Source organism: Drosophila melanogaster, chromosome 2R (assembly GCF_000001215.4).
Source record: "Drosophila melanogaster chromosome 2R".
Lineage (NCBI taxonomy): Eukaryota > Metazoa > Arthropoda > Insecta > Diptera > Drosophilidae > Drosophila > Drosophila melanogaster.
This window is the reverse complement of record NT_033778.4, coordinates 17665447-17683504: the sequence shown is the minus strand read 5'-3', so window position 1 is coordinate 17683504 and position 18058 is coordinate 17665447. Positions and strand designations below refer to the sequence as shown.

The following is an 18058-nucleotide window of genomic DNA, read 5'->3' as shown; positions in this document are numbered from 1 at the left end:
ACTGCGGTCACTTTTAAAATGGCCGTCGATCAGTGAAGTTGTATACACTTTTTTCGTGTTCCGTGTTTTTCGCTTAATTTGATCGTTTATTTAAATGTTTTTATGAATTTTGGTGAGTTGAAAAGCTGATCGAATGCAGCCTGCTGGCAAAGGATTCGATCGAAAAGGATTTTGTGCAAACTTCGAGTGCCCGAAATAGTGTTTTCTATCCCCAAAGACAACCCCCGCATAGCGTCTCTCACCTCCAGGCAACAACAACACACCCAAAAGAGACGCACTGGAAGCATAAAAAGCAACAAACAGGTTTTCATTGTGTACAGACGTGTGTTGCTCTACCCTCTCGCTCTCGCCCCCTTAATTTATGCGCATGCAGCAACAGCAGCAGAAACAACAAAACCAACAACATGTATAAAGCAACATAAGAAACAAGTAATACAAGAAAATAAATCATTGAGTGTGAGTGTGTGTGCGTGCATGTTGGCTGTAAACAGCAGCCAAAGTGGTAAAGTTGAGTCGAATCGAGTCGAGTCGAAAAGAGAAGCGGATAATAAGTGGCAAAAGAAGCTGAAGCAAAAGAGTTAGCCAGCTTAGAAGTGACGCGTAGCTACAGGTGAATATATCGGACTTGTTTTTCAAGCGCGAGACAGGCGGTGGCCGCTGGTCGCTGCTCGCTAGTCTGTGGAACAGTAAAACGGGTTTATGGTTCTGATGTCCAAAAAGAAATAGAATTGAATCGATTAGCAGCCTAATCAATTTACCACTGAGCTGCAACGGTAAACGGCAAATGGAAGTTGCATTTACATACAAACGTATGCACAAGTTCCAGCCCATGTTCCCAATTTCCAAAGTGCGTTTCCCCCCCTCATTTCAAGTGGCCAAAATTGGAACGCGTCCCACTTAACCCCACTGCGGTGCAGGCTGTCCAAATTGACCCTCGTAAATAACTCCCACATTTGCGGCCTCTGTGTTTTGTGAATGAAAACTTAAAAAGGAAAAACTAAAAACTTGTCGCGCCATAACTACGCCTCTCCAAAAAATGAAATCAAGAAAAAAAAAGAATTAGCTGAATCATCTAAATATATAGTAAACTGGTTCGTCTGCATGATTCACCGAACATCGGAAGTCCGGTGATAAACCTATCCTACAGACCATGTCTGTTCCGTTTATTTTTGTTTGATAAGTGGAAAATAAGAAAAACAGAACAGAGCAATGAACCTCCGGCGATAGCGGTTTAACAAAAGAAAACAGACTTCACAATTGATAATTATTCATTAAAAAAAATATATACACACTACATGCAGAGTGTCATTACATCAGATCAGAGTCCAAGCTCCACCAAAACTGGCAGCCAGTCGGGCTCCAAAAGGCAACATCCACTACACGCCACTCGAATCCACCTGTTGCCACTTTGTTCGGCTTAATAAAAACGCCCACGGACCCAAACGGGTTGTACAGTGGGCATTCTTCGAGTAAGAAAAACAAATTAGAATCCTCCTCATAAAACAAATGAACTCTTATTACTACGTTTTCTTCTTTCGGAAGGCAACATATCACTAGATAGATAGATAGATCACCAAAAAATCTGCTAAACTTAATGTATGTAATGCAATTTCAATTGCTCATTACCTAAACGCTGAAGATAAAAGCCTTAAAATTAGTTCAACCCTAGTTGGGAAAACTGATTTGCTCAAAAAGTAATACAACCTATCAGAAAATATAATTGGGATATCAAGACTCATACATTTAGGTAATTGAAATGTAGTTATGATGGTCTTTAAGTAAATGATTATTAAACGAATAAGGAACTTTCATAACACCACTTTGTAATTGGACATTATCTGAAAAAAGTGTTTTATTACCGGCGTAGTAAAGGCTGTAATTCAACTCAGCGGGGCCTCACTGTCTCAGGCGATTTCTACCGTGGGCGGACGATTGTAAGCGGTGCATATCTAATAACTACACGCTGAAATCAATTTTGTATTGATCACGTCTGTAGTAAGGAACCCTGCCAGTTCTTAGATGTTTACACTTTTTTACTAGAAAAAAACGTATCTCCATTTAACACGTTTTTGTCGGGCTTCCCACACGCAGGAAAAAAAAACAAAAAAAAGATGAGGTAGAAAAAGGGAGCGGCAACAAGTGTCAAACGTGACATACTTTTCACCCTTATCTTGATGAGGCTGTTATCTCGCAACTCTTCGAAACCCATGCTTATCAGCGGGGAGGTGGTCGGGCGTGCCACCCAACTATCCCAAAAATAGTGGCACACATTCGTAACTTGATCTCGAATGTGAGCTCATTAATTTAGCGCCAGACGGTCAGTTTTTTGTGGAACTGGCATAATTGTATCTGTATTTTTATGGGCTGCCAGAAGCGGAACGGACTTCCTGGCATTGAACCCAAGTGTGTGGCTTGTGAAATATGAGAACGCCACTAAAAAAAATAAATGAAAACTTACGAAAACGCCGGTTGCAAGTGTGGTTACCTCGATAAGCCAAATACCCTATGTAGCAATAATATATATAAGGTCAAGAATAGATATATATGTACGACTAAGACCTTTCTAACTACAGCAGAGAGGAGAACCAAGTTGCTGAGATCTAGGTGCCCCAGAAAAGGTGTTAATTAGCTGTCTTTATTCCTAGATGACTGATTATTTCTGTAAGTGGCTCCACTGGGCTACAACTAAAAGAAGAAGTACCGACCCAAGTGGCGGTCGGTACCATTCGCTGATTTCTCCGCTCACTAAGCCGCAAAACGGAGTGATAAATTGTGCCGCTGAAGAGGGTATTCAAATGTAATTTATATTATTTATTATGCACTTTTATGGCATTTCTCGTACGTGGGTTCTTGAGGCCAACCCCCATCATTTGAGGGCATTAAAGCGGCCAAGAAGATGGGCCGCAGGTCACTTAACCTGACCTGTGACTTAAAACTCTGGCGGCTGAGCCGTGAAAAAACCTTCGCTTAGGTAAATGAAAGACGAATACGATACGTTACGTTGCGACGATGATACAGACCACCACCACGAATCAACCGAATTCATTGAGCGAAACACTACAACAACTACTACTTGTTGCCACCGACCTTCAATTGGCCAATAAAGCCATTTATCGGAGATCCCAGCCAAACCGATCCGAATCGTCGGTAGGTAAAAGTTGTCCATGTGTAACCCACCGACTTTTTGGGTGCGTGAGAAACTATAACATTCGAGTGTGCGTCTTGAGAAAAAAAAAAAAAAAACAACTGAAAACCTGAAAACCCGCATGGAAATTACGTGTGTGTGTGTGAATGAGGAAAACACACCTATGTATCCGCTCGAATGTCCGGTGTTCGCCGCGGGAAAAAAGATGGAAAAGTAGTCAGTTGTAGAGCGTCAGCGGCACGTCCTGAAAATCGTAGTTCAGCGCTGATTAGGAGGGAAATTGGCGGAAAATACCGCACGTGATTCCCAACAAAAGCAGGAAAACCTGACTGGCGGCATGAGTCATGCTCGGAAAACACGACATGTCAGCCAGGACGCGGAATATTGGTTGGGATTGGGAATCATACAGTGAGGCTTTCCTTGCAAAAACTATTACGTTTCTTATATATTTCCTTGTTATAATTATAATAAATTCATAAATTATAATTTTTGAAAAAATTTTGTATTTCAAAATTTTATTCTCTTTCAAAAGATAAATTTACTAAATAATATTTATTTAAGGCTGAGTCAATTTTTGCATGACTTAAGCCAAAGAGATATCAGTCTCTACTTTTTTGTACATTAGTAATAATATAAAATTATCACATACGACAAATATATATATTTTATTGAAGTAATGCAAGTAATGAATAATGCATTGTTTAAGAAAAAAAATTAACGAATTTAATCTGTAAGAGTTGAGTAAACTTAGTAATACCCAGTACCCAAAACAATACTATGTGATCTAAAAATGTTTTTAGAACCCAAGTTTTGTAGGTTCCGAATTTAAGGGAGTCCAAGGCGCGAGAACCAGAAGTTAAGTGTCCATGAAGATTGAAAGATAAACACTTTTCACCCTGGGTTTTTCCGACGCCCTTTAGAATGTGTTCTACATAGGGAGGATTGGCTGTAGCCGAAAGGTAGACGGAGAGGGATATCGAAGGAGGTGGAGCGAGAGAGAGACAGCAGCAAGTGCTGCTCAAACTGCTCGCCAGTGGCTCTCAAAGCGTGGGCGGTTGCCTTACGTTGTTTGCTTTTTCGCATTTCATGCTCATTTCGGTGTTCAGTGCTCATTGAGTCTAGCCCACGTTCGGTTCGCGGTCCGCTGGTCAAACTCATGATAGTAAAAAAAAAAACAAAAACGAAAACAGCCGAAAACACAAGACACAAAACACAAGTAAGCCGGAAAGAAACTGGCGAGAAGAAAGTGTGCAGAATTCACAAGTAGCCGTTATATAAGTGGATTTAATTATCTGATTCGGTAATAAAAGCAGATTCAAGACAAAGGGGAAACCCAAATGATAAACAAACAAATTTATGGCGGATATAAACAAAATTTTTATGCGTTTCAAATCAAACACGATTGCTGTCTACGTGCTCTTTGGCCAACTTACATACTGTTTCGGTTTGATTAGTCAAAAGTTCACTGATTATGTGCTCGCTCGATAAATGATATTGCACTCGCCGCGGCTCACTGAAAAAATTCTAATAATTTTCTAACACACCTTATGCCATGGCATTGTTTTTTTCAATTGCAGGTTTTGCGTTTTCCCTTTTGCCACCAACAGCTAATTGCATTAAAATAAAACCAACAAGTTGTTCTGCTGGGCGTAAATCATTGTGTCGTTGTCGCTGACACTCGAATACTTATAGCCAGATGCTGAAGCAGCAGCAGCAGCAGCAGCAGCAGCGACAATAACACCAGTAATCAGCACAACTATCGACGACAATGGCAGACATCGGACATCAGAATGCGAGGCGTCAGTGATTAAAAGCAGTCGGAGAGGCCAGCCAGCCATCCAACCAGCCAGCCAGGCAGCCCCATTGGCACCACGAGCAAAAAGCAGCTGAATCATCAGAACTCGGAGGAGTAGTGGAGTACTAGTTTCGCGCATCTCCTACTACAAGCCAGCAGAATGAGCTCCAAGAGCAGACCTTCATCGGCGGCGATGTTAGTTAATGCGATACCCATGATACTGCTGATCACCTTATCCGGCCTGACGATCGTGGCAGGTTGGATGCCCGACGTGAAGCCTGATTTGCAAACAAGTATGTGGCAGTAGTTGGAATCCTTATTCTTCAATCTAACTTTATAACTATTTGTTTATTTGTGTCATTTGTTTGGGTTTTTGCTTTCCGGTCTTGTTGCTGCTGGTTTATCAATGACAAAAGCGAGGCTGTTCAAGCTAAGCTCCGATTTTCCAAGCTGCTTATCAGGCGGAATTTTCGCAATGCCAGCAGCAACAAGCGCTAGCATTTCCTCTGAATCGAGTTAAACAGAAATTAAAATGAAATTGTGCAAGATCTCAAAAAAAAAAAAAAAAAAAACACGAGTAAACGCACAAGTTATATAATCCCAGCAGTCAATAACATTTCACTTTGCTTCTTTCTTTCTTTGCAGAACAAGACAAAGTCCTAGCCCATTTTATAGGCAACTCGACGGACTATTTCAAGATTTTGGACCACAACGATGAGTTTGTTCTAGTTGGTGCCAAGTGAGTGAATTTCTTTAACATTCTTTTACGATCCCTTTGATTTCTGGCAAGCAATAAAAAAGTTCCCGCTACCGAGCAAGCTACCTGTGCGCAAATAAACTTGGCACGAACACGTTTAAATATTTATAAAAACACAATTATACAGCGTCCGATTCGGAATAATTAGCTCGCCATTTGGCATTACTTTACTCTACCGATTTATTGGCCGCTTGGCTTGGTATTCGTTTTTCATTAGTGGCAAGTGCAAATCTAGCATTTCTCATTCCCTTTCCGGGAAGTCGAAGTGATTTGGCATTGGCGAGATACAAAGGTCTGGAATAAATAACACTTGCTCAGTTTCATCCATATAATTATATTGCTCATGAACAAAGTTAAGTCAGAAGGCATTATTTTTTTTATCACGTTTCAACGAAGTCTGGTATATACATTTATTAACTGAAAAATATTAAATGCATAGGTTTTTCGATAATGTACATTTTATAATTACCATTTACATGAGAGCCACGCAAACTACCATTTGGGTGACTAATAATCAGCTATCGGCGATCTGAAATGGACCGACAAATGCAAACCAGCTTTCGATCTATCATATTTTTCTTGCGCCCCAGACGTGCTGGTGCCATAAAGAACATAGCAACAAATTAGCAGCAACAATAATTAGCCACTTAAAACGCTGAATTATACAATTGTGTACAAGTTCTAATTATTTGCACACAGGCAACCTTGGGATATGATTGTCGGCGGGGCGTAAAAACAGATGCGGTCAAAATAATAGTAGTGTGCTCTTGAAAAAGCTCTAATGCAAAGTGAAGAAATAATAATACCCTGGGCTGTCGCTAATGAAAAAACACGTTGTTTATTAATTGTAAAACTTGCTAACAAGTGTTTACTTTTTAAGCTTTTGATTACTTAAATAAAATGAAATGTCGCAAAATCGTTGCTTAAGGCTAAGGCTGTATTAACAAATGTATTTGAGCCAAAGAAAGTAAGGTACTTTGCTTACACATCTATCAATAGTTCTTATTCAAAACTATTACTTTAACCGGCACTGTTCAGTCAAACATTTGTATGCTCCTGTCACGAAGCTCTCAACTCACGGGTTTTTTGTCGTTTATTTTTGGTCACCGTACTTGGCTGGCTTCCATTCCATTTCACATTCTGGGCAGGCACACGCCATCGGCGTATTAATTCTCGCATTTGTTTATTCAATTGTTCTCTATCTCGATTTGCAGGGACGTCATCTACAATGTGAGCCTAAATGGCCTGAAGGAGATTGCGCGTCTGGAGTGGCACAGCACGGATGCGGACCGGGAGCTGTGTGCCCTAAAGGGGAAGCACGAGTGGGATTGCCATAACTACCTTCGCGTCTATGCACTGCGTCCCAATGGCGAGGTGCTGCTCTGCGGCACCAATTCGTATAAGCCGCGCTGTCGTCACTACACGCCGGTGGAAGTGTCATCCGAGGAGGCCGGCTCTGCTGGTCACGCCCATGCCATGCGCTACGAAGTCAGCCGAGATGTGGAGGCCCAGGGCCTGTGCCCCTACAGCCCCGCCCACAATAGCACGTACGCCTTCGCCGACGGGCATTTGTACAGCGCCACCGTGGCGGACTTTTCGGGTGGAGATCCTCTCATCTACAGGGAGAACCTGCGTACCGAACAATATGATCTCAAGCAACTCAACCAGCCGGACTTTGTTGGCGCCATCGAGCGCAACGGTTACGTGCTGTTCTTCTTCCGCGAACTCTCAATGGAAGTCATGAACTTTGGCAAGGCCGTTTATTCGCGCGTCGCCAGGGTTTGCAAGAACGATAGAGGTGGTCCCTACAGTCACGGCAAGAGTTGGACTTCCTTCCTTAAGGCGCGACTCAACTGCTCGGTGCCCGGCGAGTTTCCGTTCTATTTTGACGAAATCCGTAAGTTTTAATAGACGTTTTGGATATTCTTTACAAAAATTATAATCTCAATTGTTGCAAACTCCATTTACAGAGGCCATTAGTCCGATTGTGGAGAGCGGATCCAAGTCACTGATTTATGCTGTCTTCACAACCTCTGTGAATGCCATTCCTGGCTCGGCCGTATGCGCATTTAACGTAGACGATATACTGGCCGCCTTTGATGGAGAGTTCAAGTCGCAGAAAGATTCACAGTCCCATTGGCTGCCAGTGGAGCGTGAGCAAGTGCCGAAACCACGTCCAGGACAGTGCGTTGAGGACTCTAGAACTCTGACCAGCATCGCGGTTAATTTCATTAAGAACCATCCCTTGATGGAGGAGGCTGTGCCAGCAGTGCACGGTCGTCCGCTGCTGACCAAGGTGAATCTGCACCACCGACTTACTGCGATCGCAGTGCATCCGCAGGTAAAGTCCCTAAGTGGAGCTTACTACGATGTTATATACAGTGGCACCGATGACGGCAAGGTGACCAAGTTCATCAATATACTGAGCACTCACCCGAACTCAACTGTTGATCGCCTGAAGACAGTGGTTATATCAGAGATGCAGGTCCTTCCACTTGGAACGCCAATTAGGGAATTGGTGATCTCCACTTCGAAAAACTCGTTGGTTGTGGTTAGCGATGGCAGCTTGGTTAGCGTGCCCCTGCACCACTGCTCTCACATTGTCGACTGTCTGGGCTGCTTAAGTCTCCAGGATCCCATTTGCGCCTGGGACTTACAGACACACGAATGCAAGAACCTGGCTACGAGTCAGCACAAGTTCGGAACAAAGACTTATTTGCAAAGCTTGAATAGCACCAAGAAAGCCGCTGCCTTGCTATGTCCTCATATTCCCCGAGATGCACCCGGTGCGGAAACAGTAAGCTTTGTTACCATGGCTCCACCGCCAACAGAGGAGCAGAAGCTTTTGTACTCCAATGTGGGCTCGTCGCAGGGCAATCAGCCAAGCTTGGAACAACAGCCAACTGGTGGCGATGACTTTGGTTTGAACAAGATCACCCTTACGTCCATGGATCCCGACGATATTATGCCGAATTTGAACGGTTAGTACTAATATTTATTTTCCTAGGAATATTGTGGTTTAATATTCGCATTTCGTTGACAGATCCCCAAAAGTCTACGGCCAGTGTAGATGAAATCAAATATGCTTCAACGCCCAGCTTCATGCTACTTACAACTATCGTTTTCTTTACCTTCCTTGTGGGTGGAATCGCAGGAATATGCTGTGTGAAGGCTAAGAGCCGCCTGATGGAGGCCCAAATGGATGAAAGTCACCGCAATCATTTCGGCAAGCCAATGTAAGTTTTATCTTGGAAGATGCAAATCCATATTGGACAATTCTAATTAAATGGTTTTGACAGGCAATTTAAACATCAAAATACTGGCAAAGACATCAACCTGTTAATGGGCTCCAATGCCTATACGACCACACAAAAAACACCTAATCTGGATTTAGAAAAGGATCGCAGTCATGAGTGCAAAAACTCCACGGAACATTTGGAAAAAGAGCTGCCCTGCAAAACGTCAACGCTGACAAAAGTGAAACGCACTTACATCTAGTGGCCTTGTGAGGGCAGCCAACTGCAAAATTAGTCGAATTTCTATACTCTAAAACATATTTTCGTTGTTTATGTTGCTGTTAGTTATAGTAACCCCCCACCCAATTTGCGAATAATGTAAACGACAGTCTCGGATGCGTTTGAAACGCATCCGAAAGATAGGAAGCAGAGCTGTTGCGTCTTTTTTACTTAGCTTGTATTGTAATTTAATTTGATGTAAAATTTGCGTAAGCTTAGTTTCTTTGTCAAAATTTAGTTAAATTTATTGACAACGTAGTGTGCGGGCTGCCGCAGCCTGGAGCTAACCCGAAGCATTCCGCATTCCCCTGACGTCGACCTTTGCTGTCCAAAATAGGAGTGCCGGCTCTTGGCTACGCAGCCCGATTGTGTCGCCCCTTATGTGTACTCTTAATGTATAATCTTTAAGTGCAAATATTAGAGCTGTACAAATTTAATCACATATCATGCATACCGAAATCGAACCCGAAGCGGACCAGCCCCAATTATTTCTCGAAATTCAATCGAATATTCAACAAGTATTTTGTTAGACTGAATGATTAATTATTCTATATGAGTTTGTTTTGTGGAGAACTAACAGAATGCGACAGAGACTTTAAAGCTCTATGCTTTGTGGCTAACAAAAGCGTAAAATTGTATCTAACATAAGCTCTATAAGGAATTGAACATAGAATGTAATTAAAAGTACGAACTAGGCTAAGAAACGAAGAAAACTTCTATGAGGCTGTTTGATAAGAACTGACACCGCAGCCCCCACATCATCAGATGGAAAAACGCACAAGAAAGCGAAAATAAATGAACACTGCAACAACAGCAAGCCTTATAAATAGTATAAAATCGTGTCGAATCTAGGCCTTAACGCTAAACTTGTAAGCTTTGGATGGAAATAATGAGCTTGGTTGGCAATCAACGTAAATCAGCATTTTAATAATTTTATGTTTAATTTCTAAGCTGTTGTCCGTCCCACTAAAGAAGTTGCATAAATACAATGTACAATGGCAATTTTATTTTTAAAACGTGTAAAATGCAATTTTCATCGTAATTAATATATTTTTATACGTATATGTACGCCTAATGTCTAAATCTTAACATAAGAAAGTCTTAAAAATGGAAAATCCCGATAAAAGCTATATATAAAATATTTTTAAATCTTACAAAAAAAAACGTAATGTAATGATTTCTCATATTGTGATAGATTTTATTGAAATTTTAGAAAGATGAAATGATATGCCTTTTGGTTGAAAAACAATGATATATATGACGAACGAGTCTGATTGCATGCATGATAATATTGCGTAGGAATGGGTCTTCCACTCGGAGGATCAAGAACCAGAGAAAACCCTTCATGGTGTTTAGTTTTTATTACTGTGTATGTCCTTGTAATGTGTATATTGTTGTATACATCCGATAAGCAATTCGTAAATCTAATAAAGTCGTCATTTTTTTCATAACTCAATGTGGTCTTTTAATAGGTTCGGATCTATGAAACATTGAATTTTTACAGCAAATATGGTTTGGTTATATTTATTGAAATCAATCATTTTTCCAATAAAGGCTAATTTCAAAATTTGAATAGTTTACGATAAAGCCTTTCGCGCCGAAAAATGATCGATAACTTCTGATATGGCTCTACAATACATCAGCCTCGTGATTTTCTGAATAAGATTCAACGGTCACACCAGGCACTACACTTTTGGCGTGTTGCACATTTCAGTGTTTAATTAAAGTAAAAAGCCCAGGTCGCGGTTATATAACAAAATGAACAGCCTAAGGACAGCAACCATGCGATTTGCCGCTCTGGCCAGCTCCAGTGCCGGATCTCTCGGCAAGCGCGATTTCACCCGCAGCCTGTGGCACATGACCAAAAAGCCGGTGACAGCCGGAGGATCCGATCATGTAACCGTGTTGAATCTCCACAAGCCCAGCATTAATTGCACGTGCGGCTGCAACGTGCACACCAAATGTAAGTTAACTCAACAAATTCTTACATGGGCGGTCCATGCCGCCGGTTACATAACCTCAAACGTTGGGTGACGAAATGTTGACCAAAACACAGAAAATTAAACGCTTTGTTTATATCCAGGTGAGCGGGAACTGGTGGAGTTCCTCACCGAGGAGATAGTGGCCGAGCGCAAGGTTCAAAAGGGCAAGACGGTGCCAAGCACCCTGGATGGATTCGCCGTAAAACTGACCGGCGCCGATGTGGAGCTCACCAAGCAGACGGATAAGGAAAAGGTGGTGGTCAGCTTCAATGTGAACCATACGGTGGACAGCGAGGAGGAGCCCGAAATCAACCCCAATGCTGACAAGCCGGATCTCGGTGAAATGAGAAGCAAGCCCCAGTTCGAGGTGGACATCATAAAGGGCAACTCTACGCTGTCCTTTACCTGCAGCTTCCTTCAAGGCGAAGCTCAGGAGGGCGAGTACAGTGAGTACTTTGACAGAAATCGTTTTGATTCACCGATAACACAGGTTTTACCTTTCAGACGATGTCTTCTCCATTGATGAAATGGCCATCTTCGAGGGCGAGTGGAACGATAAGGTCTACGCCGTCGCAGGCGACGTGCTTGACGGTTACTTGTACGACTTGCTGATCAACTTGCTGGAGGAGAAGGGCATCAGTCAGGAGTTTGCCGAAAAACTGTCGGACCTAGCCACTGCCCATGAGCACACTTCCTACATTGGTCTGCTGGAAAAGCTCTCCAAATTCACTGCCGGTGGCAAGTGAATGTTCGTCCCACTTAATCTTAAAGCATAAAGTTGTGTAGGTTTTTAAGTTTCTATTGTCTGCTGTCGCAGTTTCATCACCTAAAACAGTTTTTATTAGTTGTGTTTTTGGTTTAACTGTGACAGTGAAACTTAGTTTTTAAGCCATAAAACATTCATACATGTTTCAGATAAAACTATAGAAACGGTTGCCAATAATTCACCCTTTTCGGCATCAGCTTCGCTTTGGTTTTTAACAAATACAACGTTAATTCCCTAGTTTTTTTTTTTGTTTATTTTCTTTCTATGGTTGCATCGATTTTTCGTAAAGATTTTCCTGTGGGTTGAGTTTCGTGATCATTTAGAACTGCCGGAAATATGGCCTGGGATCGTAGTCACTTGGTCGGTATCCTCCCCAGTCCTCGTGGTTCTTGCAGGCGGCGCAGATGAGGAGAGCGAGGAGCACGAGGATTGGCAGCAGTTGCATCTTGATTAACGGCAAGTTAACTTTAGATTGTGGTGCTGCAGCTTTTAATGCTCCTCTTTATAGGTGAGATTGCCTCACCTTATCGTTGAAATAGTGACCTTTCTCTTGGGGAAGTACTCCGATCTGTTTATTGGGCGATGGGATTTACCATTAATGTACGACCTATATGTGTTATTGTTTCACAATAAGCAGGATTATCAGCGTGGAGGCCATGTAATGTCATACTTTGTCATTAAGATGGATTTTATATATTTCGTTAAAAAGCTTTTTTTTATACGACCAATAATAAGAACTGCGACCATTACCTAATCATAGGCTTGTATATACTTCTAAGAAACTCAAAGACGGATTCTGTCTGAATATAACATTTTTTATAGTTCGCTACTTGAACTTATTTATAAAACATTCACTAAATAATTTACATAAGGATACGAGTCATGGAACTAAACCAAAGCTGCTTCTGGTACTTGGTAGACCTAGGCTGTTCCTCCACTCTGGTGTCGGCGCTGATTACCGGTGAGGTCATTGTGTCCCGGGTTCTGGCCCACTGTGGATTCAATGCCGTTGCCAGGATGCTGGAGCTGCGTAACGGGTCAACTTTTTGTCTTGGGTTGCGTCTTTCCGCCGGAACTACTCGCATTGTCGTACTCCGAGCCGGTGCAGTACTCAGATCCGACCTCCCGCAGCTCAATCTTTTGCTCCCTCATGGCGCGCTAAAGGTCAAAGATTGGGTCAACCAGCTGGATGATGAAACTTGAAACCTGGGCTTACCTTGACGCACTCCTGATAGACCCGGAAAATCGGCGCGCAGCCCGAGTCATCCGTCTGGCCCTTAAGGAAGCCTTCCGAGAACCAGCTGTTGAAGCAGGCGTCGTACTGCTTCTTTAGCTCATTGCAATCCTCGCCAATGCTGTTCATTTGTGGAGTGAAGCTCTTTGAGTTTCAGTTATAATTTCTCTATTGAATAATAAGTCGAAAAAAATGTGAGAATGGTTTGTGTGAGGGTCATACTACAGATAAGCTATCAGAGATGTGGGACACAGCATATCGATGTACGTTTCGTTGAAACTGAACGTGCTATCGAAATTTGAATTTTCAATTCTTTAAGAACATCTAATTTATTTTAATAAAGGCACTCTGGTTATAACGAAATCAGTTGTCCATGTTTCATGATGATACTATTAACAGTCAAAGTACTACGAAATGTTTCTCTTTACAAGTATTTTGTAGCGCGTGCAGCCACCAATTAACGCTGGCGAGGATTAGGATGGCTATATGGAGCAGCTTACGGGGTCAGCTTTCGCCCGCCTGCTGCTGTTTTGCATCAGATCTATTCGCATTATTCTCCTCAAGCCCGGTTTCGAAGATCGGATCTATCTCTTGCAAATCGATCTTCTTCTCCTTAATAGCGCGCTGGGGATTACAGGTTGGTCAAACCATACGTGGTTAGGGAGCCGATTAGCTCACCTTGACGCATTCCTGATAAACCCGGAAAATCGGAGCACACGCTGAGTCATCCATTTGACCTTTTAGGAAGCGTTCAGAAAACCAGCTGTTGAAACAGGCATCGTACTGCTGCTTCAGCTCGTTGCAATCCTCGCCAACGCTGCTCATTTGTTTACTAGGTATATTTTGGTTTTAATTTATAATGCCTATTATAGAGTTCCGAAAAAATGTGACAAAGGTACGTCGAACGGTACTACTGAAGAAAAGGTTTCAGAGATGTGAGAAAAAAAGAGCATATCGATATCCGAAGTTTTGCAGAAAACGAAGCTTGTCATCGAAATTCAAATGTTATTCTTAGTTTTCTTAAATTTTCAAAAGCCAAAGTGTTAAGCCGACTAAAATAATACTCTTGTTAGTACATATAAATTTAATATTAGTTGTTGGTAAAAATTTGCAAAAAAAAGTCACTGATTTTGTGTCTCTTGTTTTTAAGGTTTCTTTTTCGGTTTTGGGTTCATACAAAATGTAGTTATTAGTATTATCATTTAACGTAATGAGCGCTGAAACAAATGTTCGTGTGACTTGGCTACAACAATATGCAATGGACATGATAAAAACAGACCTCCGACCCAGCCTGAAACCGAATCGGAGGCCTGAAAGCATGTGACCCAACGTGTTGTCCATGGCCATTCCATTTTAATAGTCGAAGTGCTACAAATTTGATCTGTTTAAGTTTTGCTGATGTTTAAGCTAACGCTCGCTAGAGAGGATGGGCTGAGGTTGCAGCAACGTCTACTCCTCGTCGATCGTTTGGACTTGTTGCTGTTGCTGCTGCTGCCTATCTTGGTTGTTCTTGTGGTGCCCGCGCTGGTTACGGTTCCGGTTGTTGCGATCCCGCCGCTGGCCGAGCCAATTGCCGCCCTGGTTGTTCTGGTTGCGGTTGTAGCCACGGTCACCGCGATTGCCCATGTTGCCGCGCTGGAAGAAGTTGCCCTGCTTCATGTCGAACACCTTTTCGTTGACGTCCACCAGATTTGTGACCTTGTCCACGAATTGCATGGCCAGGGCCTGAAGACGCGATGGCTCCGAACGATGCATACCCACGGTTTCGGATGGATCGTCCAGGCTGGCCATGAGCTCCTCGTTGATGATCATCTTACTGATGATGGAGTGCACTTTCGGCACGGGCAGCTCGTACATCTGCGCCAGCGAAGGAATGCTGATCGAGGTGTAGACGTTCGAGTAGGTGAACAGGTAGGTGCGCAGCGATTCTTCCTTAATGAACTTGGTCAGCATCTCGCGCACGCGATCAGACTCGTAGAAGAGGTCCCACACTTTCGTGTTCATCTTCTTGTTGACAATGAAGTTGGCACACGCCTGCCAGTTGCCGCAACGCATAGCCTTGGCAGCAGCCACGACATGCTCACGCATCGACTCTGGTGGACCCACCAGTGATTGACGCTCCGAGGAACGCAACTGCTGGTAGAAGGTCTTACTGATCATGCGGCGGCGGGCGTCGAATTCATGGGCGGCAATGTAAGGAATTTCGAGCAGCATAGCGGACACCAGGTAGACACATTCAAGCAACTCAAGGTTGATGTGCATATGGAATGGCATCTGGCGTTGCTTCTCGATTTTCTCCTGCTCGGCAGATCGCTCGTGCTGGCGCTGAGGCAGCAGTCCTTGAGCGAGCAGCTCCTTGGGCTTGCCGGTGACCATCAAGTCCACTAGACAGTGATGCGCATCCTTGACGTTGCCCTGGCGGAAGGCACACAGACCCAGATTGGCCATCATACGGTTGTACAGGATGCGGGTGGCGGGATCGGCGGCATCAATGTTGTCCTGCAGATGAGACATCAGCACCAAATCACGGGCCTGGAACCAGTTGTCGTGCATAGCATGATGGTAGATGTGCGCCAGGATGGCCCTCGTACGGATACGATCCGTATCGTCCTTAGCGTAGATGAATTTGCACAGCTTATCCATCACGTCTACGGAGGTGGAGGTAGTGGCTGGCAGCTCACCGCGCTTCTTCTTCAGCACCTCCGGATCGAACTTATAGTAGAGATGTTCGATCTTGCGCAGGTAGATGCGACAGCGCTCGTTGTTGGTGCCAGAGCGCTCGAAATACTGCAGCACCAGTTCAATAGTCTTAACCACGTTCACCTCGTCCTTCAGCCGGGACACGTAGTCGTTGGAGTGTGGATCGCATTCCTTCAGCAGCTTAACAAATTCGTCATCCAGGCGCTCCACGGCAGCCAGTGGGCATCCCCTCACATAAAACGGTGACGTAGCGTACTCCTCATGCTCCTCGGCCACGCTCTCGCTCATAATAATGTCGGCGTTGGCCAGCAGGAGCTTCATCATGCTCTGCATTACCTCCAGAAGCAGGGCCCAGTGTTCTAGCTTCATGGGCTCGGAAATCTTCTGGTTGTAATCGTAGATAGCCGAGATGATGTTAAAATGAATCTTCACGGAGACGGCGGTTCCCAGGTTGTGCTGATCAGAGATGTCCCTCAACTCGAAAAGCAGATCGATCTGCAGACGGCGATCGGTGCGCTTCTTGCCGCGAGCCGACATAATTTCCAACAGCTTGGCCAGCACTAGGGGAACATCGATCTCTGCGTCCTTTTCGAACATCTTGGGCTTCTCTACTACATGACCCTTGACCACAGTCTCCCACTCGCCATCTTCATCGTCCTCGGCGCGCTTGCGGATCTTGGTCTTCTGCTCCTTACGCTTGTCCTTCCTCTTGTCATCATCCTTTTCCTCCTTTTCGGTAGTACGCTTCAAGAATCGCTCGCGCATGTTCTGATACTGGTTCTCATCGTCAGAGGACTCGGTCTCCGATTCAGAGTCCGAGTCCCAATCAATGGAGTCATCGGAATCGTCATCATCGGCGGGCGCAGCCTTTGCCGGCGCGGACTTCACAGCTTTCGGAACCGCTTCTGTAGGCTTCACTCCGGCGTCGCTGTCATCACCAGCATCGCCGCCGTCGCTCTCCAGGGCAACCACCTCGTCCTCGGCCTCGCTCTCCTGGTCGGGTGCTTCACGGAAACGCGACAGATCGTCCTCGAAGTCCTTGATGTACTTGCGTACCTTCTGGCGCAAAGTGCCCAGCGACTTGGAGTTGTTCTTGGAAAGGTTTTTCCTGCCCTCGCGATCCTCCCACACCTCGTTGATGAAGTCCTCCAGCTCGGCCAGGCAGCGAATGTAAAATCGCGGCGTAATGCCGTTCTCCTCCTTTGAGATGACCGGCAGTGCCTTCTGGTAGGCGCGCGTCAGATCCTCGAAGCTGCTCAGGGTATTGGGAATATCCTTGATTTTCTTGTGGTTGCGAATGGTTTTGATGATGCTGGTGAGGTTCTCGTAACGCTTCTCCTTCGTGGAGCGGACCACGCGCTTGACCTCCTCCTCATCGTCGCTGAATTGCTGTTTTCCACGGAAAGGAATAGATTAGTAATGGATGAGTTTCACATCTGGGCGGCACTTACGAAGGCGCTGGCTTTGTTGAAGTTGGTCGCTTGGATCTCCTCCTCGCTGGACTCGGACTCCGATTCGGACCCGTTGGCAAAGAAACGCGACATCTTTGTTGACTTTCTACGCGGCCGTTTGTCTGCGCCTGGAATCACAATTTATTAGTTTCGGGCCACATAAGATTTTGCTTTGTTGAGGTTATGTTTGAGCGGCCAACATGGCGTTTTGCAAAAACGTATGCCAAATATTTCCGCATGACATTTGGTTGTTTCATTCGAAGCCCTGGCAGAAATCGGTTCACTGCCTTGCTTTTTAAGTGTTTACTACCACCTGGCGTTTGATATTTCACAATAAACTTACTATTTTACAGCAAAACTAAACGATGTCGAATGCACAAGACATCAAAAAGAGAGACTAGAGATGGGCGATGGTTGCATGTGTTTTCGTTGGCGATATATATTGCTCAAAGTCACGGGGCGGGGCGTTTGATTTATGTATTAATAATAACTGTCATGTTGAGAAATGATTACTCTCTACTAATATTCGTAAGGAGAGCGTTTTAAACATTTTTTTAAATGTAACAGAACATTTGTTTTTTTATGTGGCGGACCAACAGTTACCGAAATCTATCCCATCTCTAAGGGAGTCACTGTTTTGACTGAATGCGAGCGCGTACTCATCGATAACGAAATGCCGGCACTTCTCGAGATATATCGATATCAAGTAACCG

The 18058-nt window shown here is 43.9% G+C and overlaps 6 protein-coding genes across 9 annotated transcripts; 2 read left to right on the top strand and 4 right to left on the bottom strand.

Moving 5' to 3' along the window:
* The first annotated feature begins 5 nt into the window (after window positions 1-5).
* Sema1b (Semaphorin 1b) lies at window positions 6-10666 on the top strand. Of its 3 annotated transcripts, none has more exons than NM_137400.4 (7): window positions 6-112; window positions 4723-5233; window positions 5586-5679; window positions 6912-7594; window positions 7668-8678; window positions 8741-8933; window positions 8997-10666. In NM_137400.4, exons 2-7 carry the CDS (start codon window positions 5101-5103, stop codon window positions 9193-9195), a joined length of 2313 nt encoding a protein of 770 aa, NP_611244.1. In that variant the 5' UTR covers window positions 6-112; window positions 4723-5100; the 3' UTR covers window positions 9196-10666. The 3 variants fall into 3 exon arrangements, with proteins under 3 accessions (NP_611244.1, NP_995879.1, NP_001163178.1); NM_206157.2 differs by lacking the exon at window positions 6-112 and adding an exon at window positions 511-610; NM_001169707.2 differs by lacking the exon at window positions 6-112 and adding an exon at window positions 4250-4445 and having other exon boundaries at window positions 8997-10218.
* A 198-nt stretch (window positions 10667-10864) lies between these two features.
* P32 lies at window positions 10865-12196 on the top strand. Its single transcript, NM_137399.4, has 3 exons — window positions 10865-11175; window positions 11296-11640; window positions 11699-12196. The coding sequence occupies exons 1-3, from the start codon at window positions 10971-10973 to the stop codon at window positions 11938-11940; spliced, it is 792 nt and encodes a 263-aa protein (NP_611243.1). The 5' UTR covers window positions 10865-10970; the 3' UTR covers window positions 11941-12196.
* Window positions 12197-12209: 13 nt separating this feature from the next.
* Window positions 12210-12437, bottom strand: IBIN (Induced by Infection). Its single transcript, NM_001382122.1, has one exon. It carries the CDS (start codon window positions 12403-12405, stop codon window positions 12280-12282), a length of 126 nt encoding a protein of 41 aa, NP_001369097.1. The 5' UTR covers window positions 12406-12437; the 3' UTR covers window positions 12210-12279.
* Window positions 12438-12756: 319 nt separating this feature from the next.
* CG30109 (uncharacterized protein) lies at window positions 12757-13423 on the bottom strand. Its single transcript, NM_166244.3, has 2 exons — window positions 13177-13423; window positions 12757-13118 (listed from the first exon to the last, which is right to left on the bottom strand). Exons 1-2 carry the CDS (start codon window positions 13321-13323, stop codon window positions 12999-13001), a joined length of 267 nt encoding a protein of 88 aa, NP_725706.1. The 5' UTR covers window positions 13324-13423; the 3' UTR covers window positions 12757-12998.
* Window positions 13424-13504: 81 nt separating this feature from the next.
* On the bottom strand, window positions 13505-14110 carry CG30108 (uncharacterized protein). Its single transcript, NM_166243.3, has 2 exons — window positions 13873-14110; window positions 13505-13818 (listed from the first exon to the last, which is right to left on the bottom strand). The coding sequence occupies exons 1-2, from the start codon at window positions 14017-14019 to the stop codon at window positions 13699-13701; spliced, it is 267 nt and encodes an 88-aa protein (NP_725705.2). The 5' UTR covers window positions 14020-14110; the 3' UTR covers window positions 13505-13698.
* A 119-nt stretch (window positions 14111-14229) lies between these two features.
* eIF3c (eukaryotic translation initiation factor 3 subunit c) lies at window positions 14230-17827 on the bottom strand. Of its 2 annotated transcripts, NM_001299616.1 has the most exons (4): window positions 17689-17827; window positions 17346-17473; window positions 14520-17283; window positions 14230-14473 (listed from the first exon to the last, which is right to left on the bottom strand). In NM_001299616.1, the coding sequence occupies exons 2-3, from the start codon at window positions 17436-17438 to the stop codon at window positions 14644-14646; spliced, it is 2733 nt and encodes a 910-aa protein (NP_001286545.1). In that variant the 5' UTR covers window positions 17439-17473; window positions 17689-17827; the 3' UTR covers window positions 14230-14473; window positions 14520-14643. The 2 variants fall into 2 exon arrangements, with proteins under 2 accessions (NP_001286545.1, NP_611242.1); NM_137398.2 differs by having other exon boundaries at window positions 14327-17283; window positions 17689-17746.
* Between the last annotated feature and the right edge of the window lie 231 nt (window positions 17828-18058).

Excerpts from the sequence above, each read along its gene's own strand:
- eIF3c (NM_001299616.1), bottom strand. The coding sequence starts at position 17,438 with ATGTCGCGTTTCTTTGCCAACGGGTCCGAATCGGAGTCCGAGTCCAGC. Across the intron at positions 17,284-17,345 it reads TCAACAAAGCCAGCGCCTTC|CAATTCAGCGACGATGAGGA; the intron begins GTAAGTGCCGCC and ends CGTGGAAAACAG.
- CG30108 (NM_166243.3), bottom strand. The coding sequence starts at position 14,019 with ATGAGCAGCGTTGGCGAGGATTGCAACGAGCTGAAGCAGCAGTACGAT. Across the intron at positions 13,819-13,872 it reads TTTATCAGGAATGCGTCAAG|CGCGCTATTAAGGAGAAGAA; the intron begins GTGAGCTAATCG and ends TGTAATCCCCAG.
- P32 (NM_137399.4), top strand. The coding sequence starts at position 10,971 with ATGAACAGCCTAAGGACAGCAACCATGCGATTTGCCGCTCTGGCCAGC. Across the intron at positions 11,176-11,295 it reads CTGCAACGTGCACACCAAAT|GTGAGCGGGAACTGGTGGAG; the intron begins GTAAGTTAACTC and ends GTTTATATCCAG. Across the intron at positions 11,641-11,698 it reads AGCTCAGGAGGGCGAGTACA|ACGATGTCTTCTCCATTGAT; the intron begins GTGAGTACTTTG and ends TTTACCTTTCAG.
- Sema1b (NM_137400.4), top strand. The coding sequence starts at position 5,101 with ATGAGCTCCAAGAGCAGACCTTCATCGGCGGCGATGTTAGTTAATGCG. Across the intron at positions 7,595-7,667 it reads GTTCTATTTTGACGAAATCC|AGGCCATTAGTCCGATTGTG; the intron begins GTAAGTTTTAAT and ends CTCCATTTACAG. Across the intron at positions 8,934-8,996 it reads AATCATTTCGGCAAGCCAAT|GCAATTTAAACATCAAAATA; the intron begins GTAAGTTTTATC and ends TGGTTTTGACAG.
- IBIN (NM_001382122.1), bottom strand. The coding sequence starts at position 12,405 with ATGCAACTGCTGCCAATCCTCGTGCTCCTCGCTCTCCTCATCTGCGCC.
- CG30109 (NM_166244.3), bottom strand. The coding sequence starts at position 13,323 with ATGAACAGCATTGGCGAGGATTGCAATGAGCTAAAGAAGCAGTACGAC. Across the intron at positions 13,119-13,176 it reads TCTATCAGGAGTGCGTCAAG|CGCGCCATGAGGGAGCAAAA; the intron begins GTAAGCCCAGGT and ends TTTGACCTTTAG.